General features: G+C 40.1%; 1 protein-coding gene across 1 annotated transcript in view; it reads left to right on the forward strand.

The window, feature by feature from the left end:
- camkmt (calmodulin-lysine N-methyltransferase) overlaps positions 1–12,795 on the forward strand; it is a 106,728-nt gene that overhangs the window by 1,687 nt on the left and 92,246 nt on the right. Inside the window, exons 2-3 of the mRNA XM_085183598.1 lie at positions 145–323; positions 1,201–1,265. Coding sequence (XP_085039724.1) covers positions 145–323; positions 1,201–1,265 — 244 coding nt within the window. The remainder of the gene's footprint in view (positions 1–144; positions 324–1,200; positions 1,266–12,795) is intronic.

A 12,795-nucleotide genomic window follows, 5' to 3' on the forward strand; every position in this document is an offset into this window, starting at 1 on the left:
ATAATAAATACTGTCAAGGATTTACTGTAAACAACAGATCATTTGTCACCATATTTAAATGTTTTACTAATCCCAAAAGACCTCTTGTCTTTTGGACTGGAGGAAGGCTGTATTTATTTCCACTTTCTTATTTTCTTGTCTCAGGTGTTGCGTCAGAAGCAGGTGGAGAGTCCGGAGGTCAAACAGGTGTCTGTTCGCAGGTTTGCCACATTTGACCTTTTCAGCAGAAAAAGGCTTGTGGCACGAGACCACAGTGATACCTCAGATGACCAGTGGGTGGAGTACAGAAGTGTCTACTTTCCTGAGTACAGTGCCTTACTTAGGTACACACACATGAATGGCTCCACATAAGGCTCTTGTTTCATTCTGGCATTTGTAAAGCACAGTGACACTGCAAAACACAAAGGGCCATTTTGTAATACTGCAATATTGTACTAGTTAAAAACTACTGTGAATATTTTTTACAATGTTATTTATCATGTGTCATCAAAAGTAAAGACTTTAGTAAAGTTGAGTTGATGAGAAAAACAAACAAAGAGAAGTATATATGAAGTACCACAAAGCTTTGGTCATGTGGGTGGAAAGAAAATATCTAAAACATGTTTCAATTTTAAATTAAAAGCAGATTTAAAAAAGGAATAATTTCATATGTAGCAAAAATACAGCCCAATGCTTTTCTGCAAAATAGCTGTGTCAGAGATATGTAAATATATGACAAACCTAATTAGTGTTCACTTTTTGATGCTTTTGCAATTGAACAAAGCTCAGAATGGTAAATTTGCACTTTAGTCTTCTTCATCTATCATCTATATCAGCGGTCCCCAACCTTTTTTGCACCACGGACTGGTTTATGCCCGACAATATTTTCATGGACCGGCCTTTAAGGTGTCGCGGATAAATACAACAAAATAAAACTAGTACCGGTACCGAAAAAAAGAAAATTTATTCATAACACACGTGAAAAGCGAAAACCGAGTAAACAATAAAAACGATAACAAAATAACGCTGAAAACCGATAAAAACCCTGAAAACTATACATTTCACACCTGAGCCTCAACTCTCGCGGCCCGGTACCAAACGACTCACGGACCGGTACGGGTCTGAGGCCCGGGGGTTGGGGACCGCTGATCTATATATAAAAAAAGGATAGTTTATGTTCCAAGCGTGCTGTATAATCATTTATATTTTTGTATCTCTAAGGGATAACATGGGACCTCTTAGAGTTAATGAAGTGCTCAACAGTTTTGACAACACCGGTAATGTCTGTAAGTATATCCTTTATCTTACTAGGCATTGTCTTTGTAATGTGTTTGAGTGTTTATCAGAGCATGCATATGATTGTGTTCACAGCGGAGTTCATTTTACCCATAGTGCTCCCTGGCTTTTATCCTTGACACACAAGCACACCCACGCTACAAGTTTGGGTTAACCTCATGCTGTGTTCTGTTAGTGTTTGATTGATGGTTTGATGCAGGTGGTTTGATTCCCTCTCTCTGAATTGGAGTGTGTCTCTCATGTGCTGCTTCTACAGTGATTTATCATGTGCTCATTCCTCCCAACTACCTTCAGATGTCCTTTAGAAGTAAAGTGGGTTGCAGTCTTATTGCTTCAGTTGACACTGATGAGTGGTTTGGGAGAAAGGAAAGACCATGAGTCAAGGAGGGATTTGCACATGCTCCATGATATGGAGTGGTCACTTCACTCGCTCTGACCTTCATTCTTTGAAACTGTTTTAAAGTGTTAGACTATCAGAAGTAATGGGTTTACTTCTAAAAAAAATTTAATTCAGGCTGTTCTGTACAGTTTTTTGTTGATGTATTTTAGCACTGTGTATTTAACCACAGCGGCATTTCAGCTACAGTTTGGATTTTTTTTTCCAAAATGTGATTTCAGGCAATTCTTTATATGCAGAGTTAATGTAACTGCAGTTTTTTCTTACAAATATCAATGCATTTTGCACAATCAGTGACTTGCCCAAAATATAACATGAATATTTTGTCTATTTTAGTAAAAAGATCTCTTTAACTATACCTCAATATTAAAAATATTGCAGCAACATGACAGGAACAAATGTCTTATTGCAATAAGAACAAGGGATTTGTAAGTATCATGTTCAATATATGTGCTTCTTGTTCACTTTGAGCCATTTTATACAGCTTTTTGTGAAGCTCCATCTTCCCAGGCATGTGACTGGTTAGAGAAAGGTCATGGGTTAGTGCTACTCAGCCAGATGGTTCCACGGGAGTCAGGGGTGAATGCCATGGCTAGAGGCTACTTCACTGCACACTGGAATCAGATTAGTAATGACAGAGCTCAGTGGCAACTCTCATTCCAACCTGCTAGAATGGGTAATCCTTTTTCTCCACAAGGAGACAAGAGGATCAATACTTTTTTCTTTGGAGAGTGAAAAAGAAGAGGTCATCATGTTTTTGGATTGTTCCACTCCACTTCACCGCTCTTTCTGGTTTGCAGATACCTCATTCGCTCTGTTTTTCCTTCTTTTCCTTCTTTAGAGTATATATAAAGTAGTAACTTGTATAAAGGCTTTCTCCTTCACACAAGAAATCTCCAACTACTTAGAGCATACCCCCTCATCCACATATATCTTTCTCAATTTTCCCCTCTCACCATTGCTCCCCTTTCTTCCTTCTACCCCTCCACCTCTCTGTCTTCCCAGCTGGAGTCATGCTTTGCCAGATGGGTAACTGAGTTCCTGACTTGGTCAGTGGATTAGCACAGCCGGAGATGAGAGCATAGAAGAGGAAAAGGGGGAGATGGTGGGTGGGCATGCCGGAGGTGTGTGTGTGTGTGTAGAAAGGAGTAGAGAGCCACCAGCAAGGGGACCTCACTCGTCAAACAATAGGGCAGCCATCTCCCTCCTGTTCTCCATCCCATGTTTGGGGCTAGTAATGCGTGAGATCAATTAGGACTGGTTGAGAGGAGGCACTGAAAGGCCCAGAGGTGACCCTGTCAGAGCTCTGGGGTATATTTTTGAGGGCGGGAGTCAGAGAGAAACCTCTCTAAAATACACAAACACACATACTTACTTATGTGTGCTCGTCACAAAGATATACAGGCAGGGACAATACTTAGAGAATCTACTGCTACTGTGCTAATTAACACATATTCATTTCACCCACCATCACTCCCTCTCCACCTTTCCTGCTGTCTTGATAATCCCCTACCCCTGAGGTGTGGACAAGCCCAAATCCTAGGGGTCCTTGTCCTCCTGAATAGCGGGCTAAAAAGCCTGGCCGGATTAGCACACTGCTTCCAAAATGTGTGGACTCAGCTTAAAATTGCTACCCCCCCTCTCAGCGTGACCCTCTGTCCCAGCTATTGTATTTATCCCACAGTATATTGAACAATATATTGTTTCTTAAGGCGAAGATAAAGTCAGAGTCAGTACTTTCATTTTAAGACCAGTGGACCTTGTAAGGCTTCTCAGTGAAGAATTTAGGTTATGATAAATGTATTATGGATAACTTTTAAATAATGTACCATTTTTAATATATGGGATAATACAGTTTCCTTTCTTCAAGCTTGTGTTTGGGTTGTGCTGGAGCCTATCCCTGTTGTCATAGAGTGAGAGGTGGGGTACAATCTAGACAGGTGGCTAATCTATCTCCTATAATGTGTATAGATGGATTTATATTAGTGGAAAATGCTGGTATAACTACCTTTCTAACACTACAACAAGGCAAACGGACTCAAGAAACTACTTAAGTGAGCACAATAAAATAAAAGTAAGAGAATTAAAATGACAAACCTAAATAGCTGCTTTAATATCATTTTCCACAAAATCAGAAGTCATTGACCTACTACTACTTTTTTTTTTGGAACGGAGTGGGTTCAGGTTTGATTTCTGTGGAATGACATCAGTCAGACCAGGACTTGTGAATGGCTCTTCCTTGGGGAACCCACATGTCCTAAAGATGGCACACACTTGACAGGTGACTGGAACATGACGTTCACTTGGTAAAATATATACATAGAAAGCACCCCATCTGGTGGTTATCCAGAGGTCATGAATCTGCAGTAACATTTGCTGCTTGTTATGTCTTTTCATTGTATGATTGGGACTATTTCAGTCTGGACTTGATCACTTTTAACTATCTGAACTCTGAACTTCTGACCTTCCCGGTTCTTTAGCTTGTAATTGTTAGAAAGCTTTGTATGGGTGTCGTTAGGAGTTTTAGCAGTGCTTGTTTCCTGCTAAGGGGTCAGGACTTTAGCACACAATTCATGCCCCTTGGGGCACAGGATGTGTGAATGTGTGTGTGTCTTTGAGAGGGTTTGGATAAAGCTTGTTGACGTCGCGGGGCTTTTGGTAAGAGGGCTTGTTGGGCTGTGGGGTCACTTGTTGGGTTAATGTTTCAAGCAAAGGTCACTGTGACAAACCAGAGTGCTTGTATGGACACACACACAAATTTTTCTTGTGTGTGTGTGCCAGTACTTATAGCATTACACGTTCTGTCGGGATGCAAATCTGTTTGTATTGCCACTTTGTGGGTTACACAAATTGTTTGGGGACAAAAAGCAAGACTCCATTATGTAAATCAATACATTTTAGGTGGAAGGCATGATAAAGGTCAGGGTTTGGTTACGATAAGGTTTAGTGTTATACGTATAGTGGTTGTGGTTATGGTTACGATATGTCAGCAGGAAATAAATGTAAGTCAATACAATGTCCTCTGAAGCACTGGAAACATGACAGTGTGATTTTGTGTGCATATAATCAAGAGCCTAGCGTCCTAATGAAGCCTAATAGAAGCTTCTTCACTACAGCTGTCATTGTCTAAATGACTACTAGCTTTTCAGCCTCTCAGTCATCCCTATTATCTCCCACAGACTTCACCTATCACCCCTGCTGGTAAATACTATAAACCCTGAATGTTTGAGTGTTTGAGGGAGGGTTGTGGAGAGCCGATTTCTGATGTTTGTGGTGGTATGGGGGCTGTTTATGGCTGGAGGATGTATTTAGAAAGATAAGAGGGGTATCAGCATACAGAACATACTAGATACATAAATAGCCTATCAAATAGGCCATTGAACAGTGCACGTGCAGGCTTGTGTTATTGTCACTTTCTGTTGAAGTGGTGGACAGGTATGTTTGTATCTGTGTGTTTTCGGTATTCAGAGGCACTGTCACCTTTATGTATGTGTGTTTAATGTTTTATACCAGTGTCTAAGTGTTCTTAGTGACTGTGTTTGTGTGTGTGCACACGTTTGAAGCTGCACATGTGCGTGTGTGTTGTAATAGGTGCCCCCCGTAGCCTCCCCTTGTGCCAGGCCTTAAGCGGAGCCCTGTTTGCATAATTATGCTAATTCATTGTGCCATAGTGCTAATTAGACCTTGTTAGACAATAGCGCTAGACTGGGAGCTGGCTGACATACACACACAGACACACACATAGTATGCTCACTCAGACTGTTGAGTCAATGACAAGGTTTGCGGTCCCCCTCTGCGCTGTTTATAACATGCTCTCTATAGAAATGGTTCTCTACTGGTGTGCTCTGGACTGAGCTCAGGTGTCTCTTACGATTTTGATTTAAGCTAATGGAACAAAAATCAATGTGAAGCAAGACTGCTACACGAGCTTCTTTACAATATAACACAATTGGTACATGCCCTTATTTTCATTCTCTCTTATTTCTCAAAGCGGTTGCTTAATTGCTCCTTTGCCAGCAGTTTTTCTAATCTCTGCTTATTTTATCATTGTACATTATGATGATGAGATATAATGGGCACTTCAGATTTTATTCAATAAACCATATGATCTGAATATGAGTCAATCCAGACCCCAAGGAAAAAATCCATGAATATTTTACAATTTCCAAAAAATCCACATTTCTTAGTTTCTTATTTTCTAAAAATGATGGTGTGATATTCTAGTAGCCTATTATGTCCAATGTAATTGATTCAAAATAATAATAATAATAATGATAATAATGAAAAATAAGATAAACTCAGCTTGGTGTTATATATACTTCTCATGAGCAACCTACCATCATTTAACATGCTCCAAAAAAGGCTGAAGAGGCTTGAGATGCTTTTGATGGTAACTGCTTGGATCTCTTGTTTAATGGGAAAAAACATCAGTTTTGGACTTGTATTGGTTTTATATTGAAGCCTGCAGAAGAGGTTTCACTATGTTTCTATGAAGGAAGGATAGATAGACACACTATATATATCCACAACAATTTTCAGAGTTGCTGTTCTCTTCAAGCATTTTGTTTGTGTGGCTTTGTTTTTGATGGACGATAAGAAATTGTTTGGTTAATATGCCTCAAATAAGCCAAATGAAATGCACAAAACACAATTAAATGCTACTTTTGTATGTTCTGTACAGTTTAAAAATGACACATTGGGGGGAAAAAAGTCCAGCATTATTAGCCATCTTCACAGCAATTGTTTCTAAGTCTATAATTTAACCGCTAAACACAAAAAGACAGTCGCACAGTAAGTGGATGTGGCTTAGTGTGTATGCACATGTGCTTGTTGTGCGTGTGTCACTTTGTGGTGTAGGAGTGGGGGTTGGAGGTATTGTAAGTACGACTTGAGTGGCTTGGGGGCACATTGAAAGAGTTGCTGGTTGATTTAATTGAAAGTAATTGATTTTTGCTTCCGTAGCCTTGTCTCCTCCATCCGTTGACTGGAGGAAATAAGAAACAGGGACTCGCCTGAAGTACCGTTGGGTGTTAGAAGCTTCTTGACACTCGAGAAGTAAACAGTCGCCACACTGCATCTAAACACAAGTTGATGCTAATGTGCAGATGCAGGCTGAAATGTTTATGTACGTGCACGCACACACAGACACACATGCAAATGCGTGCTGAAGGTCCCTGCAGTACAGCGTCATTATGACTTTGAGCACAATAGTGATTGAAGGTGAGCAGTTGGGTGTAGCTTTGCTTAAGGAGTTCTTTCCCTTTATAGCCAGTAGTTGATTTTGTGAATTTGTGCATGACTGAGAGTTTGTGTGTGTGTCCAGATGCGTGTGCACTTGCGCACTATTACCAGTAAGCGGTGGGGATTAAGTTCAGGAAATGAGTAGAGCGTTAAAGGGTGCTTCCCTGCCTAGCGCTCTTGCATTGTCACCACTGCTAATACTCAGCTAATTACAAGGACATACTTTAACAGCAAGCTCAGCCCGTAACCCTCATGTCTCTCCACTTGGCTCCCCCTTTTCTTAGGTTACCCCCTTACCCTAGAATTAGAGGATGAAAAAAAAGAGTGAAAGAAAAGAGAAAGAGTAATAACAGATCGCTCCCCTCCCTAAAAGTTCACCCTGCCTCTGGACGGATACAATAATTGGATTTTTCCCCATTTAAGTCACCCAACCCCTATGTGCCCCTCCTGGCCGTGTTCCCTATCGTGCATAAGCTCTACATACACTGGCCTCTTCAACCATGTAAAACATACACACAAAGAAAGAGTGTGTTAGAAGAGAATATATATCACTTAGTCACGTTTGCTACCACTTTATATAAAATCTGAGAAGTCTGGACAAAGAAGTGGTCTGGTAGTTATACTTTCTACACAAACAGCGGTAATCATGGAAAAAAAACTTGTTTTTTACTTGTAAAAAGGAATGTTTTTAACCTTATGTCAAATATTTCAATCTGCGCTCAAGCATAATGATTAATTTAAATCTATAAAAGCTTCAAAGGCATTTTTCTGATTAATCAAGTACGCAATATATGATCTTTTACATTGTCACAATGGTGAATGCCCACTTAGGCATAACTGCACAGTAACATATAAAAGTTGGATAAATTTAGTCCATGCTGCATATCCATATCCGTGCTGCTTCATTCAACTAATTGACAAATATATACCTATAGCATTAAAAAATACATCCTTGGGGATAAGATGGGGTTTTACTTATGCTAACTGTTGGTGTGCTCTTTGTGAATGTGCCTTTTGTGTGTACCATAAATGTATGCAGAAACACAAATGTGCTGAGTATGTTTCCATTAGAGAGCTAAGTGATTAGTGTGTGGTAGTTAATTTGGCTCTCCTCCCACTTGTACCCATCAAGTGCACCACTATGTACTTTCACAGGCACAAGCGCATGAGTGTGAGTGTGTTTGTTTATGCGTAAGCAAGTCTCTGTGTGAATGTCCCTAATGATGTTTTAAAACAAATAGATGATTAATGTGATTAGTGCGTTAGTTGGAGAGTGGAGCAGCTATAGCAAATGGCTACATGGCCATATGGGAATATGTTTTGGCTTCACTCCAAACACTCTGTTTGCGTTTGTGTGCTACAGAGTTTATTTGCTTTGCATTGGTTTCGCTATTTTCACCTGCTGTAGTGCTATGAAATTGAGTTGTGCTCTTTTTAAATAGCTTTTTAATCCAGTTTTTTTGTGTGTGCTTCAGTTGGTGGCGAGGTAACTTTTATGAAGCTGGTGGAAAGTGTTTATGTTATACACAGGGCTCATTTTCTGTCAGCACTTTCTTTTATCTGCAGAAACACATCAGGTCTTGTGGGATTACCTGGTGTAAAGGCTTTATCTTTGTATTCACTTTAATTTGAAGTGTCAAAATGGACGTGCAAAGTATGTTTTTTGACATCACTGTAATTCGGATAATTATCAGTAAATGATTACAGCTCACTGCATCATTAGTGCTTGAGACTATTTGTCAAAAAGCCCTAACAGAGAGGAGGAGCAGCTGCTTGTCAACCTTGAGCCTTTCAACATGTCTTTGCTGAAATGGCTAATGTGTTTGCTATTTAGCTAAAGAGCCATTAACTTGCTTTGTGACTCACTATATAGCTTTAATGCACAAACTGCTACAGTCACTTGTTCATTCTGTCAGTCTCTCTCTCTCTCTCTGTCTGTCTGGAGACTCTCTAAATAGCCCCACAGGGGCCTTTAACTGTCAGTTGACTGTGCTAATGCTAGGTGTTGACGCTAATGGCTGTGCTACATGCTAATGTGAGTTAGTGTAGGCCTTTGAGGGGAAAGTTAACTGATTTTCAAGTGCCCCCCTGAGAGACTGCCCTAATCATTAACAAGCTGAAGCATCTCTCTGGGGCTCCAGGTTGAAGAGACTGGAACTGTTGTGGCTACGCTAGCTTGCAACTGCCATAGTGTGGTATTTACTCTGTCTTTTAGAACATAATGAGATGGAAGTTGACTGAGTTTGACATTAGACTTGTAAGAAAGCTACAAAGACTAAAGGGGTGATATAGTAATAGCTGTAAATGCATATATGGCACACTATAAATGTATATACGTATGTGGACTTTGGTGAACTTTAGACTTTTTTCTTTTACTCCCTGGTTCTTGCTTGCTTGTTCTCTCTCACACACATACAGGCGTCTCTGTATCTGTCCACAGCAGGCCATGGCGCCACAGACCTTTGTGTCTGCCCACTGAGGCTGAAATATACTCTCTCTGACTCCCCCACTCTCTTTCTTTCTCTTTTTCTTTAACATATGCAGTGAACAGAGGGAAAAGAATAGGAGAGATTACAGGAGGGTAGTGAGTGAGGTGCAGGCATGAAGAGGTCTAGTCATAATTTTAAAACGAGCCCAGCTGTTTCTCATGCACCATGATACTTTGCAAATTATAATTGTATAGTACTGTTTTTCTGTGACTAATCTAGGTTTTAATGCATATCTAACTGATAATATTATGATAGAAATCCCTTTATTGGGATAGATGTTTTTTGGTAGCTGTAATGTAATTTTGTGTCATTGCAAAGACAGAATATTCACATAGTGGGTTTTTTTCTCCTGTTTTTATAGCCTTGTATTTCCGCAGTGGCTTTTTCGTTAATTTTGGAGGTTTAATGTTGACTAGGAAAATGATCGCATAAGCTCTGGTGTTAGGAATATGAAAATCTTGCCTGAAAAGGATAAACTTTTTATAAAGTTATTTATTGGAGCCGTATCTCGTGCCAAAGTTTCTTGTTTTTTGAGACAATGGCCAAGAAGACACAATACTGTGGTATCACATATCTGCTCTTTTCAAGTGAAGTGTTATATATTTGGGCTGTACAAGAGCTGATGGAAACAATTAAGAAAGAAGGAAAAGGTCTAATATAAAATATTACAAAATAATGTATACATAAAATCTGAAAAATATGTTTAAAAAAGTGCACAGTGCTGATAAGCTTTTAAACAAGCTAGGCTTTCATGTCATGCTAGTTATTTACTCCCATTATTCTTTCATTTCTAAAGATAAAATACAGCCTCAATATCCCATTAGATACTTGTGCTAATGAACAAAACATACATTTTGAGGCCTTATGTGCACATGTGCACAACAAATCGGCGTCTCAGTAGGGACAGAGGGGATTACTGAAAGATTGGTGTCCTACCCGGTGGCTGGATGGATTCCCTCCAAACTCCCAATGCTTCCCCACTGGGCCTTTTATCGTGTGAGTGTGTGTGTGTAGAGTAGAGAGCGAGGGTTAAGTGCAGGATCACAGATGGACACATAATTTTTAGTGCCCTATCTTCTTCCTCCCTCCCCTCCTTACTATTTCTGTGGGTCTCTTTTTTTCTCTACTTCTCTTATTGTGGTTTTAATCCTAAACTAAACTTTTTTTTAGGTTTTAGCTGTTGGTATTTAGTTGGAGGCTAAGTTTACCTGCTATAACTACAGGAAATCTTGAAATTTTGTGGAAATTTCCATGGAAAGCCATAAACTAGTTCCCCTCTCACCATACTTTAAGACCATATCAATTATGAGGCCAAAACAAGACATTAGTAGGTGTTATTTTTGGTTTGTGAGTGAGTTTCAGTATTTACAGAAATATTATGTAATGGAGAATGTGATTAAACGATAATAAAAATGATAATTTGGTGTCAAGTATAATTATTTATCACATGTAAGTTTAAAATTCATCAGATTACCTCATTCAGACCTTCAAATGCTGAGATTTTTCTGAAGTAGTAGTTTCTAAAGAAGTTGTTTAAAAGATATTTCAGTGGGGCAGAGTGGAGTAGTAGCTTACCACGTCAGTGCTACAGGTTCTAATTTTCTTGTACTGCTGGTAACATCTTCGCTCACTGATTCATTGCTTTCCACCCTCTCGGCTGCACTTCTTCCCTCCCTCTCTGCCTTCCTGGCACTCTCTCCACCCACCAGTGATTGCACAATCTTCCCATCACCACCACAATCATAACAGCCCAGAGTCTGTGCCAGTGTGTAACCACCGCCAGTCTACACACACGCACTCGCACGCGCACACGTGTCCTCGAGGAGACATACAGCTGAAGCTTTTATGCCGCTTTCCCAAGTGGCTGTTTTCGAGCACAGCCACAATGGAGAGCCTAATGTGGATTTGTTTAGAGAGCTGGTTAATTGGAGTAGGATGCTCTAATTGCACCTCTTTCATGATGTGCGTTTCTGCATGTTTGTGGAGGTGTGTGTGCGTGTGTCACCTGGCTTTTGTTTGGACTGTGTGTGGGAAAACATTTGCTCAGCTATAGCTACAGTATATAAACACTATAAGCTACATAACACGCATAAGGGGTGTAAAGTGCCTAAGTACAGAGAGAGAGAGAAAGATAAATAGTGCACCTTGTAATAGGTATAAGCTGGTGTATGTGCAGAGTGACCAATGTATCTGAATACACAACTATGCATCTGTCTCTTTTTGTCAGTGTTGTCCCCCAGCTGGGGGTGCTCTAAGTCTTTGTATGACTCTGCTTTAGTTGCTTATGTTTCTGCCTGTGTGGATGAATCCCTGGCTGTGTGTACAAAGAAGCTTCTGGCCACTTTTAGCATCTTTGTTGTCATGCCACAATGTCCTTTTAAAGAGGAACACTAAACCCTGACACATAGTGGAGATACCCACACACTTTCTCCCTATCACACTATCAGGTTCTCAGCTTCCTCACAAGAAAACTATGACTGACAAATCAAACATCCTGATGCTTCTGCATGGCATCACTGAATAACAGGCATTGAAAATCGGCTGAATAATATAGCCTTTTCAGTCTGAATTAGCACTCTCGGCCACTGTTAGAAAGTATTTGGAAACATTTTATTTTTTTATTTTTTTACCTCTTTCTAAATATTTCCTGTCACTTTTATTTTCACCATTTCTATTTTCACCTCCTCTCTCTTGACTTGTCTGTACTTTCTGTCAGTCGAGGTCTCTTTCTGTCTCAGCTCAGCATCCACTTGATGATGATAATGTGCGAGCGGGTGTCTCTGTGTGAGTGATAACACATGGCATGCCCTACGTGGGCCATAGGCCTAGATTTAATCAATCATTGTCATTTAAGGCCATCCCTCAAGCAAACACACACACACACACGCACGCACACAGACCACGGCACTTTAGTGGTCAGCTGAAAATTAGCGTTTTATACTTTGCTTGTCCGAGAAAAGACACGGACACTCTCCATCTTTCTTTAGACTTTTCCTTCTTTCTTTGTGTTCTTCTGTCATTTTTTAAATCATTGTTTGGTATTATGAGAGCAGAGAGTGATCTCTTTTGTTAGCATAAGCGTATGTGTTTGCCCTTCTCTTTGCCTGAGTGTGCCCCTATGTGTGTGCCTACATGTTTTTGAAGGGCCAGTCTAAATGGAGATGTATTATTAGTAACCATTCTGAGTTTGGCCACTGTTGTCCTCTAGCAAGGTAATCAGATCACTTAAAAGGCTACTTGGTCTATGGTCTGTGGCCTAAAGCTTTCTGTCTCTCCTTGTATGTCTCTGTCTCTCTCTATCCTTTAATGCCCCTCTCCAGAATACACAAAAACCCCAGAAGCCATGGCCATCACCCCTTATCTTCTCTCTCCTCAGTCAGCCGCTTCTCCTCA

Source organism: Neolamprologus multifasciatus, chromosome 13 (assembly GCF_963576455.1).
Source record: "Neolamprologus multifasciatus chromosome 13, fNeoMul1.2, whole genome shotgun sequence".
Taxonomy (NCBI): Eukaryota; Metazoa; Chordata; class Actinopteri; order Cichliformes; family Cichlidae; genus Neolamprologus; species Neolamprologus multifasciatus.